At 39.8% G+C, this 19,616-nt stretch overlaps 1 protein-coding gene across 5 annotated transcripts in view; it reads right to left on the reverse strand.

The window, feature by feature from the left end:
* Ncoa6 (nuclear receptor coactivator 6) overlaps positions 1–19,616 on the reverse strand; it is a 98,289-nt gene that overhangs the window by 7,501 nt on the left and 71,172 nt on the right. For 4 of the 5 annotated variants that reach the window (XM_026383144.2, XM_026383143.2, XM_026383142.2 and 1 more), the window contains 4 exons: positions 15,721–18,708; positions 12,187–12,255; positions 9,144–9,180; positions 4,910–5,058 (listed from right to left, as the gene is read on the reverse strand). In XM_026383144.2, coding sequence (XP_026238929.1) covers positions 4,910–5,058; positions 9,144–9,180; positions 12,187–12,255; positions 15,721–18,708 — 3,243 coding nt within the window. The remainder of the gene's footprint in view (positions 1–4,909; positions 5,059–9,143; positions 9,181–12,186; positions 12,256–15,720; positions 18,709–19,616) is intronic. The other variant, XM_026383141.2, reaches the window with a different exon arrangement.

Raw genomic sequence — 19,616 nt, forward strand, 5'->3', positions numbered from 1 at the left:
ATTAACATATTTTCCCTGTTTCAAACTTGTGCTTTGATTTCATGTTTTAACTACTGATCCATCTTCCGAATATAACACAAATTATCATAAATAGAAGAGTAAATAAATAATGAGAAAGGAAACTAGAAAACCATTTCTGTATTCATATGAATTGATGTAAGTAAAACTACTCATTTGCATGTTTGTGAACATTATACAATTTTAAAAGAAAGTTCACTGATTTGTGGAAGTAAATTTTTGTGTTTGTAATTAAAAGTGGAAAAGAAAATTCAACAACCAAAACCAAAAACAACAGATCAGAGAGTGACAAGCCAACCATGTGGACCTCCTTGGACTTATTCAGAAATCATCCATCCCACCTGCTCAAGCCTGGCAGTCTAGCAGGCCTTGGCTAGCATATCAACATAAGCAAACTCTGCTCTCACAGCAAGAGCAGGACCAATGTTACTGGTTTCCTCACAAAATTAACACTTTTTATTAGAAACTGTTCACTATATTTTTCAGCCTTTAAGATTTTCTTAAGAAACAGAATGAGGCCAGGCGTAGTGGCTCACACCTGTAATCTCAGTGGTTCAGGAGGCTGAGGTAGGATTGCAAGTTCAAGGCCAGCCTCAGCAACATAGCGAGACACTGCCTCTAAATAAATTTTTAAGGGGCTGGGGATGTGGCTCAAGCGGTAGCGTGATCGCCTGGCATACGTGCGGCCCGGGTTCTATCCTCAGCACCACATACAAAACAAAGATGTTGTACCCACCGATAACTAAAAAAAAAAATAAATAAATATTAAAATTCTCTCTCTCCCTCTCTCTTTAAAAAAAATAAGTAAAATATAAAATTTTAAGGGCTGGAGATGTGGCTCAGTTGTTAAGCGCCCCGGGTTCCATCTCCATAATAAACAAACAAATAAACAAAGAACTCTGAAGAAACACAGAATGTTTATGATTTTGTGTGTACATATATGACCAAAATCATTTAAGTGCAAAAAGGACAAATCTTTTTTTTCCCTCTCTAAAATTGGGAAAAATCGCAGATTCTGCAGGAAGATAATTTGTATTTCAGATAGGCAACATTATATGTGTCTCCAAATTTGAGATGTGTACATTTTAGAAAACAGCTTGATAGTTTTGTGATCAATTTCTGGGTATAGGTTGAAATCCAATCATAGGAAATTATCTTATGGCTTGGTTCACATTTTTGGACACAACACAGCAGGCCAAATAATATGCATATTATTAAATTAAAGAATCCTTTAATTTGGATTCAGGACCTATTTTTTTTTCTCTTAAAAACCCAAAAGAATTATGGTACTCATTTCTAATTTAAAAGGTAATTCTGGGACAGTGAAAGAGTAAAGCCTTGGGGCTTGAGGCTGATGTGGAGATCTATACACGGTCGTGACTCTTGGGGCTAGCTGGAATTCTGCCATCCTCTAGAGAGACATTTACTCATACCCCTCCAAAAAGATCACAAAGCCTGGGAGGGTCATTATGGCTTCTTCTAGGCCAGTTGTTAAGCCTCAATGTTTAGGCACTTGAAAATAACTATGACCACCCTGGAACCATAACCAGTTTAAGTATGTAGGCCTATTTCCTACCTCCCAAACCTCTAACCCTCAGAAAAGCTGGAAAGATGGTTCTAGCTTTCCAGCTCTTCTTGGCTGGCAGTTCTCTGCAGAGTGGTTCTAATTTGAGCATCTGTCCCAGCTGTTTCTGAGATTCTTTCTGGTGCACTGTAAATTACTTTATTAGTACCTTGAGGCTCTGGGCTCAGGCCAAGTTTCCAAAACTCTGGTGTGTGACATCTTTATTTTATTTTTACTTTGAGACAGTCTTTCACTAAATTGCTTATTTAGGGCCTTGCTAAATTGCTGAGGCTGGGTTTGAACTTGCAATCCTCCTGCTTTGGTATCCTGAGCTGCTGAGATTACAGGTGTGCACACCATGCCTGGTTGTTTGTTTAAAAGTAATTAAATATAGACCATACTCAATTGCTTAGAAGATGTTAATTCTTTAGGAAAGTGAAAGGCTATAAGGACATGCAGAACTGAGGGGAGGTGAATTTTCCTATGGAACTCCATACACCTTTCCTTTCATGTTTTAAGTTCAATACTTCAATATGTCAAAAGGCATGCTCTTTCCAAAGAAGTTTCTGATTAGGAGGAGAAAGAAAGTTTTTGGCTTCATTTCTGTATCTAAAGTGAGGATATGTAAGAGGACCCTGCCTGTGGTGTACACAGTATGACTGGAAGGAAAGAAGGCTCTGTAACTTCTCCCCTCACTCTCCAGCAGGCCGAAGTAAGGTGGTATTATTACTTTAAATATCTTTGTTTTACCTATATATGACCTGTAGACTTGTGGCTTACTTCCAGGGGCACTTTTGAGGCATTACAACATTCCTGCCCAGAAACATGACCTGCCAACAACAGCTGAGTCCTCAGGTCAGTTTTTGATGTTGTTGGTATGCTAGGATCTGTATGTACCAAATGGTACTTGGCCATTTCTCAGCAGTCCTGCTGATAGCAGGTACTCGGCCAGGATTCCAGCTCTTCTACAAACTAGTCAAGCTCAGCACATTTCCTGAGAGCATGAAGTAGCAGACCCTCTCTCAGATCTGGGCCTTTGCACATGCTAGATCTTTTGCCTAGAATACTCCACTGAACACACACAGCATTTTCAGTCTTTAGGTTTCAGCTAAACATTCGTTTCTCTAAAAAAGTCTTCTCTGACCTTGTAGAGAAGCAAGGATCCTACCCATGTGCTCTTAGAGTAACATGTGATTTTGCCATCATAGCATCTAACACTTAACACCCTGTATTAAAATTTATCTTTCAATGTGGTGAAATACAAAAAATGTCTTTTCACTATTATACCCCTGGGTCTGGAATCTAGTAAATTCTTTTTTTTTAAATACTTTATTAGTTGTTGTTGGACCTTTATTTATTTATATGTGGTGCTGAGAATCGAACCCAGTGCCTCACACATGCTAGGCAAGCGTTCAACCACTGAGCCACAACCCCAGGCCTAGTAAGTTCTTTTTTATTTTTGAAAGAGGAGAGAAAGAGGAGAGAGAGAGAGAGAGAGAGAGAGAGAGAGAGAGAGAGAGAGAGAGAGAGAGAGAATTTTTTAATATTTATTTCTTTTAGTTATTGGTGGACACAACATCTTTGTTTGTATGTGGTGCTGAGGATTGAACCCGGGCCGCACGCATACCAGGGGAGCGCGCTACCACTTGAGCCACATCCCCAGCCCCGTAGTAAATTCTTAATATATATTTGATAGATGATTATTCATTTAATAATTACTGACTGACATTTTTCTGATTAGGCACTAGATATACAATGGTGAACAAACAGTGGTGATCATCAGCAGACATGATCTCCTGCTCTAATAATAATTACCTATTACACAAACAGGTATAAAATTATAGCTGTGTTGTTATGAGAGAAGAACTTGGTGCTGTGATCCCTCACAACAGTAACAACTGAGCTAAGGTAAGTGGGAAGAGTGGGACATTAAGGAAAAGAAGAGAGGAAGGAAGAGCACTTCCTGCAACAGCTATAACATATGCACAGGCCTTGTGATGAGAGGGATGAGGACAGCATGTTCTAGTTGCTGAGGGAGGTGAGATAACACTGAGGAGGTATGACAGGGGCTAGACTGCCCAGGACCTTTATGAATCATGATGAGGCTTTTAGACTTTAATCCTAATTACAATGGTGAATCATTGAAAGGTTTTATGATAGTGGGCAGCAATGGAGTTGGAAAAAAGTATCTGGATTTGGGTCACCCGAGATAAAATTAACAGCTTTTTGGATTGAATCTGATGTGAGAGAGAAAGGGCTCTCAGGGAAGTCTTGCTTAATGAATACTCATTGGTGCCATTCACTGAGATGGGGAATAGTATAAGAGGACCTGACATCAGAGGTGAAAATCACAAGTGTCTAAGATCTCTAGGAGATCTTAGAAATACATTTTTTTTTCTTTTTTGTGATACTGGGGATTGAATCCAGCAGTGTTCTACCACTGAGCTATATCCCCAGTCCTTCTTATTTTTATTTTGAGATAGGATCTCACTAAGTTGCCAAGGCTAGCCTTGAACTTGAGCTCCTCCTGCCTCAGCCTCCTGAGTTGCTGGGATTAGAGATGGGTACAACCATGCCCAGCTAGCAACATAAATTTTAGACTCATCTGTAAAAGGTTGTAACTAAAGGAGGAAGGCATAAAGACCAATTGGGGGAAAATATTCATTAAAGAGAAAAGGAGACTTAGGATCAAAGTTTGAGGTAAGCCAACATCTACTAGCTGGATATGGAGAAAGATAAGGAGCAGCCAGAGAAGCAGCAGAAGTGATTGAGAGTTCTGGGTCACAGAAGCGAAAAGAAGAGTTAATTAAAAAATTAGACAGTAGTCAATGGAGAAGAGGATGTTGTTAGTATAAGTTTCCTGAGGTCACAAAAGATAGGATCAATGGCACAGGTGGAGGAATTGGCCTTGGCCAGCTACTCTATCGTGGGAGGAACAAAGAAGGCTGCTAGTAAATTAATGTCTTAGTAGTGGGAAGTTGAAAGTTCCATTTTCTCAGTGAAGTAATTAATAAGAGAACTGATCACAGACTTGTAGAAAGATGGCTGGGCCATATGTAAGACCTATCTGAAGTGAGTGACCATGAATTTAAAGTGAGGTAATCTGCCCTGTTTGTTTTTCTAGCAATGTTTGTTGCTCTTGTGCACACACACAAAAAACATTTAGTTAAATGAATAAACAAAGAAAGGATCAAACAAGTAGTAGAAATCAAAATAACCTGACAAATTTAAGGGGTAAGAGTGAAGAAGGACAAAGTCCTCTGCTGCTGTGATAGAGACCCTCCTCCTCTATGTGACCCATGCATCGTACCACAGTCCACTGCTAACCTTTAGTCGAGCTGGAGGCTGAAGCAGGCCGGGAGGATCGCTTACGATGTCCATTTTCCACACTTTCAGAAGCCACAGTTGGCTCTTCAGTTCGGGAGTTTCTTCGGCTTGGGGTTTTGGACTTTTCAACAATCTCTTTTGGCTCACTGCTGACAAAGGGAAGCACAAAGTTTCCAAGGAGGTGAAGGAAACAAGTCACACTAAAAGTGACTCTTCAGAGTGTTTCATTCATAAGGTAGGAGGTTATTTATCTCGTTCTGGAGAGAAAATATTCTGCCACTGGGACAATAAGCATGAACTTCTCTACTATTGAGAATTTAGTTAGTCTAGCTTGCTACATTAGTGAAAATAAATACTAAAGCACATGCTGGCGAAATTCTTCAAAGACAGACTTAAGAATTGAGGATAAACCTCCCCCAAAACTTCCTCATCCCTCTTCCTAAAGTAATAATACTTCCCTTTAAAAACTAAGATTTTGGATTTTGTGATTTTTTTGAGTCATTAAATACTTTTTGTGTTTAATAATTGTTTGAAAACTGCTAATAACTTAAACAGCATCCAAAATCTAGGACACTGCAAACTATATTGGCATTTACTATGAGTCTATTATAGTCAGATAATGGTACAAGTCACATTATGGAAATATATTCACAATACATTGCTACCTTGGTAGTATTAATTGTCCCAATCTCAAGCCTCCTTTTTTAGTATGTGAAGATCTATTATTATTGAGGATAGAGTGAAAAAAATATTTTCATACATTCCTGATGGAGTATAAACTCAATAGTTCTCAACTTTGCCTCTTAGGGGACATTTCACAATGTCTAGAGACATATTTTTTTTTTTTCTTAATAGACCTGGATACTTAACCCAGGTCTTTATGCATGGTAGGTGAGTGCTCTACCACTGAGCTACATGTGCAGACCTCTGGAAATATTTCTGATTGACATGACTTGGGAGAAGTGCTACTAACATCATTTGCATGGGGGCCAGGGATACTGCTATAACCCTACAATGCATAAGACAGTCCCCTACAAGAAAGAGTTATCTGGTCCAGAATGTAAATGATGTTGAGGTTGAGAAAAACGGACAAAAATCCTTTGTCTCACAAATTACATTTCTATTTTGCCTTAGGAAACAAATCTTTTTTTAAAGCATTTTTAACTGTAGATGGACACAATACCTTTATTTAATTTACTTATTTTTATGTGATGCTGGGGATTGAACCCAGTGCCTCACACATGCTAGGCAAGCGCTCTACCATTGAGCCACAACCGCAGCCCAGGCAACAAATCTTTTTACAGAGCTCTAATTACACACAAAGATATTAAAATGCTTTATTTGTACTAGTGGAAACAGAATACCTAAATGCCTAACAATAATAGATTAACTAAATTATGGCACATCCATATGCAATCATGAAAAATCATGTTGTATAAGATGATTTTATGATAAACTTAAATCATTATTTGTGTCTATGAGCATTCATATTGGGGACTGAACCCAGTGATGCTCTACCACTGAGCTATATCCCCAGCCCTTTTTAATTTTTATTTTGAGACAGGGTCTCATGATACATTATTATGTGGAGGAAAAAGTTACCAATATTATGAATAATAAAATTCTATTTTCATTACAATATATATTGAGTATATAGGTGTCTACATATGAATGAATGAATAAGAAATATATATATATACACACACACACACATATATTGGGCATAATATATCTGTATGTATGGTCTGTGAAGAGGACTAGAAAATGGTGAACTAAAATACATACAGTGAATATTACTGAATTATAGGAACATTGGTTTCCTGGTAAGTTATTTTCTTTGTAATTCTATGATCTGAATTTGATGTTGTTTTTTTTTTAAATTTTATTTATTTATTTTTATGTGGTGGTAAGAATCGAACCCAGGGCCTCATACGTGCTAGGCGAGTGCGAGTGCTCTACCACTGAGCCACAACCCCAGCCCTATGATCTGAATTTGAAACTTTCTTTATAAACTATTACTATTTCATGGTTCAAAAATGCATACTAAAACCAGAAAACAAAAAAGAAGTTAATTAAATATTATTGGAACTGAAAAGGCATAGAATTGGAGAAAAAATAATATTAACAAAACAAAAGTGGTCAAAGACCACCTCTTCTGGGAAATCTTTTATGCTTCATTTCCCAAGCGGAGTTATCTCTTCTGTCTTTTGAGTTCACAGTCTGTATCTGGTATTCTTTAGCTCCCATCAGATTATATAGCACATATTTTAATGTCTTGGGTGCTCTATTAGATTTTGGGATACTTAAGGGCACAAACTGGTGATTACCAGTTATCTATTCCCCTTCACTGTTCACTCCTACCAGAAGACCCTTCATAGTAGCACCACAGGTAGGAACTAGGCTACACTGTTTACTACCCTGCTTTAAGTACAACAACCACTTCACACCCAAACACAAGCTGAAGCAAGTCAAAGACAGGCTAGACTTGAGCTGGGGTGGAATTACAAGTCAAGAAGATTAACACCTCCTTTTAGAGGTTGTAAGGATGGCTTTCTGGCTGGGATCCTAGAAGACAAACATTCTGAGGAAGGAAGATTCTTTATGGGGGGGGCCTCTTTCTGCTGGTAAAACAAAAGCCAAGGTAATAATGTCCTTATGTTTTTATGGTTAATGCTCAGACAGCTCTGAAACAAATCCCATAAGGTATTTTTTTGTCTGATTAATTTCTTTCTCTAGACAAATAGTTGGTGTATGTTTGAGAAATGCAAATGAATTGGAACACTGGCTCAGTCCAAATGAAACCTGAGACAAGGCAGAGTGGTAAAGCTGGAATAGCATTGAATTTGGAATCAGATGACCAGGGGTCAAGTTGGAAAGATACTTTTATCAGATATAATATTTAATTCTCTCTATGCATCTGACTCTATATCTGTAAATCCATTTTTTTTTCTGCTACAATACAGAGATTAAAGGCGAGGGCTCTGGAGTCAGAAAGACTGTATTGAATCTCAGCTTCATCCTTTACTAAATCCGTGAATTGGACAATTCAGTTAACCTCTCTGGGCTTTAGATTCTTCTTCTATAAGATAGAATTTATTTTTCCTAATAGACACTGTAAAAATCAAGTGAGATAATACAATTAGGGAGCTTGTAGCCCAAAATATGACAAGAAATAGAATTCAAATAAATGTTGGCTATTATTGCCTCCTTATGTGGCTGATATGAAGATTAAATGAGAAAATGACTGTAAAGGAGTTTTATAAACTAAGTTGCTGTACAAATATGAGAAATTCTTTAAAATGTTATCTAGTTCCTTCCCAGATGAAAAAGGGATGACTAGCCAGGCATGGTGGTGCACACTTGTAATCCCAGTTACTCGGGAGGCTGAAGTAGGAGGAACACAAGTTTGAGGCTAGCAACTAGTGTAAGACTCTGTATCAAAATGAAAAATAAAAAGGGCTGGGGATATAGCTCAGTGGTAGAGTGCTTTTCTTTTTCTTTTTTTTTTAAGAGAGAGAGAGAGAATTTTTTAATATTTAATTTTTAGTTTTCGGCAGACACAACATCTTTGTTTGTATATGGTGCTGAGGATCGAACCCGGGTCACACGCATGCCAGGTGAGCGCACTACAGCTTGAGCCACATCCCCAGCCCGGTAGAGTGCTTTTCTAACATGCATGAGGTCCCGGGTTCAATCCCCAGTACCACACTCTTACCCACAGAAAAAAGAATGACATTTGGAAGACATTTCTCTCCATGGTGCTAATGAGGTTGAAGACACAAATGTGCTTCATTTTGTTAAATTATGTGGGGCTGCATAATTAACAGAACAAACCATGTATGGGGTCAGACCCTACCTGGCTTTCTCTCTCTTTTCCTTGAGGATCCAACAGATATACTTCAGAAGGTAGAATGCAAGAATTCTTAGTGACACTTAGGACAATAGCTCCCATACATTGAACACTTACTATTTATTTTCCATGTTGAATGCTAAACATGTTATTCAGTTTTCAGAACAACCACAAATGGTAGAGAGAGACCTAACTTTATCAAGAAAAATGTTACCTCTGAAGGGTTAGGACTCATAGCAGCTCTCTACATGAGCAGTAAAACAGACTGCTACAAGAGTGCAGGAAAAGGACAAGGTGAAAATAAGTTTAAAGACTACAAAAGCTGACACCCTTCAAAGAGGCTTATGCTATGGTCATGTTAATCTGCAGAAATGATCATCTTACCTTTGTCCAGAGACTATGGCAGCATTTGCCTCGAGTTCTGTCAAAAATACAAAGGACAGACATGAGACGTGTAAGATGCTGGTCTAAATGTCCACAGGGAGATGTTAGGTGTCTATGACAATTCTGAATGTCCTAATTAGGCTAATGGGTCTCTATGCCCAGGGTTTCACCCTAAATGGTACTGAGACAAAAGTTGGCATGAACCAAATTTGGTTTGTTGGGAATATAAGACACTTACTTGGTCTATTTTTATTTCTACTTCATACTGTGAAATAATCCTGTTTGGATCAACAGAACTAAATTTCACAGTGCCTGGTTCATATTTCACCCAGCTACAACTAAGTTAGTAAAATAAGTCTCTTCCTTTCATATAGAAAAGACTGTTTTCATTCTTAAAATATCATCACCCTCATGCACTTTTAAAAAAAAGACAGTAATCTTCAAACATGTCTTGAACATCTATTATGGATGCATTTTTCTCCAAACAACTTCCTCATTGAGCTGTGGAGGGCAGAGTGCCTTGCTTTGAGATACCGCCCACAGACTCCATCACATCCCTTTTTTTTCAACCTTCCAGCAATGCCCTCCAAGAAAAGACAGTCTCAATGATTTGTCTAGCAGAGTTTTATGTCAATTAGTACCCCGAGTTTATTAAACACTTCTCAACAGCAGGAGAAAACGTCTGCTTCCTTTAGTATGTGAGTTTAGATAGCTTCATCTTCCACAAAAGCCCCTCCCTGATGGCACCAGACGGCAGTGATCTGTACTGCCTCTGGCCTCCCATGGCCCTGCACCTGTTTTTCCATTTAGGAAATTCAAGTACCTCATACTTGGTGTACATATCTAAGTTGCTTTACTGAGTACATGGTAACCTTCTTGAAGGCAGTGAAGTCAGAGTGCCTGGTTTGAAGCCAATCCCAAAAAACCAAAGGCCAAATGCTCTCTCTGATATGTGGATGCTAACACACAATGATGCGGCTAGGGAGAACAGAAGTTCATTGGATTAGACAAAGGGAAAATAAAGGGAAGGGAAGGGGGATGGGAGTAGGAAAGACAGTAGAATGAACCAGACATAACTTTCCTATGTTCATATATGAATACATGATCAGTGTAACTCCACATCATGTATAGCCACTAGAATGGGAAGTTATACTCCATGTATGTATACTATGCCAAAATACATTATATTGTCATGTATAACTAAAAAGAATGAAAATAAATATTTATATAACTGATAACTGATATAAGTAGAGGGTTCTGAGGATATTTTAAGGAGATTTATATTTTATTTTTGGTACTGAGAATTGACCTCAAAGGTTCTTTACCATTGAGCTACGTCCCCAGCTCTTTTAATTTTTTTATTTTGAGACAGGATCTCATTAAGTTGCTGAGACTGTCCTTGAACTTTCGGTCTTCCTGTTTTAGCCTCCTGGTTGCTGGGATTATAGGTGTGTGCCACCACATCTGGCTTAAGGAGATTCATTTAAGACAAACTTTAAAAAGGAACAGAGTTTTTCAGCCAATTATTCTGAGAGAAAGAAAAAAAATAATAGCAAAGCTCATTTTCTGGAGTAAAGAGGTGGTGCAAGAAATGGAATTCCCTTTCCTTTTTAAATCTCTTATTATTTTTTTTAATATTTTTTTTAGTTGTAGGTGAACACAATATCTTTATTTATTTATTTTTATGTGGTGCTGAGGATCAAACCTGGTGCCTCACATGTTCCAGGCAAGCTCTCTGCCACTGAGCCCCAGCCCCAGCCCCAGCCCCAATCTCTTATTCTTATGAAAAAAAGTTTTACCATTTAATCCCTTTTCTGAATAAATTATTTTTTTTTTTAGTTGTCGACGGACCTTTCATTTATTTATTTTTATGTGGTGCTGAGAATTGAACCCAGTGCCTCACATATGCGAGGCAAGAGCTTTACCATTGAGTAACAACCCCAGCCAGTCCTTTTCTGAATAATTTGTTCTGTTTCTACTCTTCAAATTTTTCACCATAATGCCAGTTATCATGTAGGCAGCTGGCAGCACAGAAAAGAATTTGAGTAAATGAAATGTTTTTTGCTCATACATTCTGTCCAGAGGTCTAATTCTTTCTAGTGTGTGCGGGTGGAAGTCCTATCCATCATACAGGTTGTAACACCCTGAAGCAAGTTTTAAAATAACTTTTTATTTCTATTGGCTACTACTCTTAGAATTGAATATGGTTATGTTGCCTTTTCTTACTAATTTTGTTAAATGTATACTTTCCATGATATTCTAATCTCTTTGTGGGAACCAGTCACACATTTTCCTCTCCTTCTATCCCTCAGTCAAGCTCCAGTGACAAAGACAGAGGCAAGACTAAACTGTACCACCTATGATACTCATCTGCTTCTGCAGTCTAACCCATGAATTCAGAAGAAGTGCTACTATTGTCAATCAAGATCCTCATGTCTTCAGAGCTTCCCCAGCATCCCATAGCAATCATCTGTCAGATTACCATGGACTCTTCCTTTCAGAAACATCATCCCTAGGGCTATTTACATATCTTAGTCATGGGGAGAAACTAAGCCATCTAGAGATGATTGAAATGACTGCCTCCCCAGAGGAATGACTACCGCACTGCGGCAGAGTGTCTTTGAATAAGCCTCCACTGATTTCATGATGATGCAATCATTATTTTGGTGTATTATTTGGTGCTTGCCACCCCAGTAAATCACTTTATGCCATATAGTCAGATGTCAGCTGTAGGTGCCTGGGTCAGGAACAGGGCCAACTCTGCAGTGGGAACCACTCATGACTGGGTGGGAGACTGACAATGAGCACAGAGATGCCCTTCTTGATGTTGATATTACAAATGTGTAAGAGAGCAAGCTGTTGGGAAAAATAACCTCAGAATGTACTGCAGAAGTTCTGCCACTAAATGGAAGTCTGCCTGAAAGCAAACAAATAAGACATGTCCAGCCACTTTCTGGTACAAGAACATGACACTGAGGACAAAAGTAGTTCCTTCATATGTGACCCATTCCTTTCCAAGAAGTTTTTCCTACACATGTCTTACCTGATCTGGCAACAGGCCCCTGCAGTGCTGTGGCTGGAGTATCCTTTGGAACTAAATTCTGTGAAGGGGCTAGGGCAAGAAAAAAAAATTACAGACCTTTCACTTTTTTTTCTAAATAAAACAAAAAGCATTAACTGAATCAAAGACCTATTTGCTTAAACACCTTACTCTTAGAGTGAGTACTTGACACTGACCTTGAAATTACAAGTAAAATTTACTTAACAAATCAACTAGTATACCACTAAGTAACAAAGAGTATCACTTAAGAATGTTTTTCCTCTTTATATATGTAAAGATCAATAAAGGAAATGGCCATGAAAAGATTTGCACTCACATTTTTTGCTTCCTTTTTTTTTTTTTTTGTACTGAGGATTGAACCTAGGGGCGCTCAACCACTAACCACATTCCCAGCCCTTTTTATTTTATATTTAAAGACAGGGTCTCACTAAATTGATCAGAGCCTCACTAAGTTGTTGAGGCTAGCTTTGAACTCGTGTTCCTCCGGTCTCAGGCTCCTGAGTGGCTGGGATTATAGGTGTGTTCCACCACGCTTGACATACTTTTTGCCTTTTGAGGGAAAGCATGTCTTACTAGAAAATCCAAGTCATTTTTAGATTATACCATTCACCTTAGCTTTTTAAAACTCCTGCCTTACCTTTCCTCAGACTATATTCCTTGAGAACTAAAACTATCATATAATTTTGTACTTTTCTATAGCACCAAACAAGAGTGATGGGCATAAAGCAAGTATGCAATCATACTTACTGAGTAAGTCAATCTGATATTATTTACCTGTGTAACAAATAGTTATAAGGAACTTTTGTCTAGAGCCATGGTACTGTACCACAAACACTTAGAGACCAAATTACATCCTTCATATCAAGAACCCAGTTTGGTATTAATGATAAATACATGTGATACACTAGAGTACACTGTGATGTCACATGAAGATTATACATAAAGTGCCATGGGAGTCCAAAGTAATGGAGTTCAATTCTAGGTTGAGATATCTGAAGGCATATTAAGGGAAAAATGTCAGAATTAGCTTTTGAAGAACAGAAAGAACTCAGGCCTTGAGGAATGGAATGGAATAAATGACACACTCTAGAACAGAAACTTTCTGGATCATATGGCAAAGATTAAAGGAACAGATAAGCCATAGTCATTCAAGGGTGTGTCCTCCCACCTTGATACTTGAATCTTAAGTAAACACTGCAACAGTAGGTTCCCTCTTATGGAAACTGAATTTTGTAGATTTCTTCTCCTGCTTAATAAAGCAGTCAATAATATATTTGGTTAAGAATTTATCATTGATGCTTATCTGATAAAGCTTAAAACTATACCTTAACTTCTACTTTTAACTTCAGTATTGTTTTCTCACATTTTCAAGGTAAAAGCACAGAAGTCCCTTGAAAAAGAATAGAAACAATCACTATAAGCAAAGTGGGTGGCCATAACTAAAACTGAGAACTTTTTCCCACTGCTGGTTCATCTCCTCAAAATTTATATATTTCTCTTATTTTTATATGACCCAAATAAAAATATTTTCTAATTACTTCTCATCATTCTTTTCGTACCAGAGGGAGAAGTTCCCTGAAAAAAGAAATAAAAATATTTAATAAAACAGAATATTTAAATCATACCAGGTTTCTTTTTAATTCTTATGGTCACCAACATCAACAAAACTTGAAAAAGAAACAAAAGAGTGCTCATCCTGTAAAATCTTTGTCTTCTACTGAGGCAGCAAAATCCAAAAAATCTTTGTCTCTCCCTGTACCTTTTAACACTGAGGTAAAGAGGCAGATGAGGGGAATTAGCTTTTCTAGAGTTCTACATGAGATAGCATTCTGGTCACTGGACGTTAAAAACTTTTATTGAATCTTTGTATAAATTCAGAGAGGTAGGAATTACAATCTCTATTTTACAGGTAAAGTACAAGGAACTTACCTGACTGTAACCAGTGGAACTAAAATTTGAACTCTGATTATACCCTGAAACTTGTGTTCTTTCTGCCCCTACTCCTGAGTGCTTATCACTGGTAGTGGTAAAATGCTTTGAGTGGTAGGCATTCAAAGCATTTTAACTGCATAAATAAGACAGGTACTATTAGCTGGCTTTGGATATTGCAGAGGCCCTCCCAGCTCTTGAGAATGTGGGACTGATTAGTCTCTGGGGAAATGGAGCTTCTGCATCTTATACCTCTAGGAAGGAAGAAGAGGAGGAAGCAAGGGTGGGAAACCAGAGACAGGAAGGAGAGGGGCTATAAGGATACCTATGCTTTCATTATTAGCTCATCTTAACATTACATAGGAAATACCCTGAACTAGATTATCTATGAATGGAATGGAAAAACTTACAAAGAGATTATATTAAAAGAAAACTGTGGGGCTGGGATTTGTGGCTCAGTGGTAGAGTACTTGCTTAGCATGTGTGAGGCACTCAGTTCAATTCTCAGCACTGCATTTAAATGAATAAATAAAATAAAGATCCATTAACAACTAAATATTTTTTTTAAAAAAACTGGAAATCACTTTTTTTTTCACCATTTACTAATCAATCATTATATTGTTTTTGTGGGGATCAAACCCACGTGTGCTTTACCACTGAGTTACATCCTTGGCCTGTTTATTTTTAAATTGAGATGGGGTCTTGCTAAGTTGCTTAAGTATTCACTAGGTTGCTGGGGCTGGCCTTGAATTTGTGTTCTTCCTGTCTCTGGGATTACAGGCGTGCAGCACCATACTTGGCCCAATTGTTATATTCTAAGCCTAGTATTCAGCTTGTTATATGAATTACTTCACTGAAATCTTACAACTACCATTTTCCCCATAATTCAAAGAAGGAAACTTATAGTTAGTAGTGGTCAAGTAACTTGCCCTGCTCCATCTGGCTGTAAATGCTGGTGCTGTGTTATCAACCCAAACCTCTCTGACAATTTGCCACTTTGATCCTTCCACATCTGTTAACATGGAGCCCAATTTTCTCAAAAGCTCTTCTCTGAGGGTAGCCCAGACAGAAAGGGAATATTCCCTGAGGTAGAGTACAATGAGAACAGGGCTATAGAACCTGCTCTGATAAAGCTGCGAGCAAATCTTCCTCATGGTAAGGGGAACCTGCAGAAGCTGTCATTTATGTTTAAGAGAAACTGCCAGGCTGGAGACTCACAGTATAGACAGAACAAATACTAATCTTCTTGGAGCTTCAATCTTCTCATCCATACAATGGGGTAAGACAATCTTAACATGGTTGATATGAAAATGATGTGATAATGTATGTAAAAACACTCCCTTGTAAACTGAGAAACTTTTATATATATATAAACAAAATGTGTTATTTTAGGAGCTGAGAACCATGTCCATGAGCGTAAACATAACATGTGATTTAAAAGCATATTTTCAATAAATAAAATTATCACTATTGGCATTTAGCCCATTCTTCTTCCTCCAAGTAGAAAAGGAATCATGCTTTTCCTCTTATGGGATAGGTCATCAAAAAACTCTGACATTATGAGTGATGCCAAGGCCAAGTACATACCTATGCTGGGTAGAAGCTCTGGATGGGATCCCACCTTCTCCTCCACTAGGCCACCCACAAGTGGCTCCGATGCTATGCCACCATGATTGCTTTTTGTGGTCGGCGTCGTGGAGATGAGCTCAGAGGATACCAGAGTGGGTACTATTGAGCGTATACTGGTGGGGAGAGCACCGCCAGGCAAGCTGGGTCCTGCTGAGGCAGAGCCCAGGCCCACTGGACTAGAGGTCATTTTTAGCAGAGTAGGTGCTGGGGGTGTTGGGGTTTTACTGTCCAGCTCTGTGGATAACTGCTCTGTTCCCACAAGTCCAGGAGCTGTGGTCTCCAGCCCTTGGCCTTCAGTCTCTCCATCTGCACCATATTGCTCTTCCCCTTTTTCAAGAGAGCCTGTAACTTTCTTACATGCCTTGGTCAACAAAATCTGGCCAATTTTGTCCACTTTTCCTTTGCCCTTACTAGATGAGACTGGGCTTCGTCGGTTGACAGAGGAGCCTGGACTATTGGTCAGAAGGGGAGAAACCATTGTGGTTGACTGTGATGAGGGGAGAGTGCTCTGATCTGCTGAGGTGCTCACCTGAGGACTGGCCTCATCTGGATTCAATTCTTTCACTTGCTGGATAGGGACATGAGGAGGGACAACTGGAGAAGATGTACAAGGAGGTGAAGGAAGCTGAACAGGAGTGGCTCGTGAGTTAAGAACCAAGGGTCGACTTGCCTGTATGTTGGAAGCAGGACTACTGGAGGGGGCATTAGGTGGTACAGGAGCTGAAGAAAATTTTATGTTCTGAGGTATGTGTAAAGGACCAACAACTGCAACAGAGGGAGGCATCAGGCCAGAGTTGGTTGTCAGTGGGGCCGCAGGAATTGTGCTTGGCTGTGATCCTTTCATAACCTGAATTATTGAGGATGAATTGATAAAGACAGGTGTAATGAATTGAGGCCGGGCATTAGACTGAGCAGCTGACTGTCCCTCAGAAACCATAACCTTGCTACCCACATTGGGCATGGTGACAACTGTTGACATCAATGCAGACTGCAAATGAGTTGGCAGGGCTGCTGATGTGTTAGCTGAAGTGGTTATGGGATTGGAAGTGACAAAAACAGTTATTTGATTTGGGGGCAAGGGAGTGGAAATGGAGGAAGAACTGACAGGTCTTGACATTACTGGAGGGATGCTTGGTGCAACATTGGAACTGACCTCACTCATTTCTGGATGCACAAGGGTTGAACACGGCTCATTACTGTGAGATAAGTTTAGGGAATTAGAGGGCTCTTTAGAAGACGGATCCTGCAGTGTGGGAATGACAGGTGCTTTTTTGAGGTCCTCCCCTGAAACTAATGGAGGTGTTACTTCCAGATCTGTAAGCCCAGGGGGTTTAATGGTCACATTAGGAGCTCCAGAGTTGTCAAGAAGTTGACTTAACGATGTTGGTGCTTCCCTCATGGCAGGAGACACCAAAGTTTTGTTCTCTTCAACACTGGAAAGTTTGTTAGGATCCGAAGGCTGCCCATCCTTTTTGGATTGATCTTCAGGGACAACCATTTTAACTTCTTGGGCAGGGACTACTTTTAGCTCAACATTTACCTGCTCCTTCCTACCCTGGGAATTCTGGCAATCACTGTCCTGAGGCATATTCAAGCTCTCCTTGTTATCCTCGAGAACAGCCCCCACTGCAGCCACAGGCATGGTGGGATTCTGAGGATTCAGCCCACTGTTGTTAGGAAAGCTCCCAGGTACAGGGGGATTGGCCAGAGGAGTGGGACTGACCAACACATTTCTTGGTAACTCCACATTTTGCAACAGGGCTGCATTTGTTTGAGATGCCAGAGTAAGTTTAGGGGCTTTTGAATTTTGCCTCCCAGGACTTGGGGTAGTTTTCCTACTGGACCCAGGACTAGACCTGCGACTGTTGCTTGGACTAGCTCGTTTTGTTGCTCCAGAATTAGGCTGCTTTCCAGAATTCACCACCACAGAATCTAATTTGTGAGTTTGTGGGGCTGCAAAATTGGAAGGATTATTCATGGTAAGATTTGAAGGTGCTTGCCCAATGGCCTTCAGAGTTGTTGGATTTAGGCCCTGTTGATCAAAGCCCCTATTTAAATTTGGCCTAGGAGGTAAAGGAATATTAATCTGTGGAGGAAACAGTCCTGCTATGGAGGCATTGAGTCTTTCTGGTGACAGACTGATTTCTGAAGGTTCTGTGCTAGGAGGGCGGTTGTTGGGTGTCTGAGGATAATAGGGTCTGGGGCTGGCTCTGTTTGGTGTTTTAGGCCTAGATGTCTGGGTTGGAGCAGCCACATTTGGAAAGTGGTGGCCATGGGAGCTGGGAAGGGAATTTACAGGAGGTTGCTGGGGAGTTGCACCTTGAGTTGCTGAAAGGGGTGATGGTCCAGGTTTGGGCCCTGTCATCAGTAACTGGTTCTGGGAAACTACTAAGTGCGAAGGCATGTTATTTGGGCCTCCTGAGACCGATGGAACTTCACTGCCACTTGCTTCAGGAAGTGAAGACATCTCTCCCAGAGGTGAGCTAGAAGGATTCTGTGGGTTCTCCTGGTATACCATTTTCCTCGAATTACTTCCCAAAGGAGTATTTACAGGCATTGGCATTCTTTGTTTATCAGGTGATGGTGGCACAGAGGCAGGTCCTTGCAAACTGACCATGACAGGTACATTGCCACTCTGCTGCATGGGCATTCTCTGAGAGTCTGGGTTCAGAGGTCCCCTTGGGGGATGGACATTTTGGGAGACTGGAAGTCTAACGGATTTGGGATCTTGCTGCATCATGAGCATCATCATCATTTGTTGTTGTTGCTGCTGTTGCTGCTGCTGCTGAGACTGCGGCTGACTAGAAGGTGGAGGCTGCTGTTGCTGCTGAGGCATTTGTGGCTGTGGCTGCTGTTGTGGTGGCTGTGGTGGGGGTGCCACATGCTGCATGAGTTGAGGAGGCATCTGCTGCAGTGGCCTCTGTTCAACTGGTTGAGTAGGATAACCTAAAACAAGCCCCCAAAATCAGGGAAGTTAGACTTTCAGCAAGAGAACTTTGCCCTTTAGAGTATAGCCAAGCAATACTCATCTAGGTGGCAGGCAGAATGTGCACAAACAGCTCAGGCATCCCTGCTCCTGGGGCAGGGGACAGCCCCTCATTATTTGACATGAGTAAAGAGGCACACTGCTTAAGAAAGCAAAAAGCAAAGCATTAGGAATGTGGAGCTCCTCAGTGTGCAGGGTCTGAATGAGGCATTAGTGTACTAAGACTGAGAGTACTCTGTACTACTATGGCAGATGGTCCAAATATGAAAGAAGAAAACTACATCAACAGCAAGTGGCTGGCCACCAGCTTTCGGGTCTCATGTAGACATAATCAGAATTTCACTATCTACGTGAATGATGTAAAGCCTTTAGGGTTCCCTTTTTCTGTCAGCATTTTTTTAAGTTGTAGTTGGACATAATACCTCTATTTCATATGAGGTTTTTATGTGGTGCTAAGGATCGAACCCAGGGACCCGCACGTGGTCTACAAGTGAGCTACAACCCCAGCCCCACCCCAGAATTGCTTTTTTTAAGCTTTGAATTTGTTGAAAACAACAGCATTGAAGATAGCCTTTTTATTCTTTCAATAGAAGTAAAATGTAAAATTCTAGGATTCGTTCCTTAAGAAAGAAGGATTTAAAATTATTCTAGTCCATTGGCTCCGTACACTATGCTGCATCCTTCAGGCTCATTCTTTGAGGAAAACTGGTTGAACTGAACTGCCCCTTGGTGCACATCGGTATCAATAAGAACAATAAGGGCTGATATACGTTGTAAATAAAATGAGGGCACTGAAGTTTTTTGCATATTAATTTCCATTTACTTTCTTACATGTAAACCTCTATTTGGAGAAATGTTTTCTATGAAT

This window comes from Urocitellus parryii, chromosome 6, assembly GCF_045843805.1.
Source record: "Urocitellus parryii isolate mUroPar1 chromosome 6, mUroPar1.hap1, whole genome shotgun sequence".
Classification (NCBI taxonomy): Eukaryota; Metazoa; Chordata; class Mammalia; order Rodentia; family Sciuridae; genus Urocitellus; species Urocitellus parryii.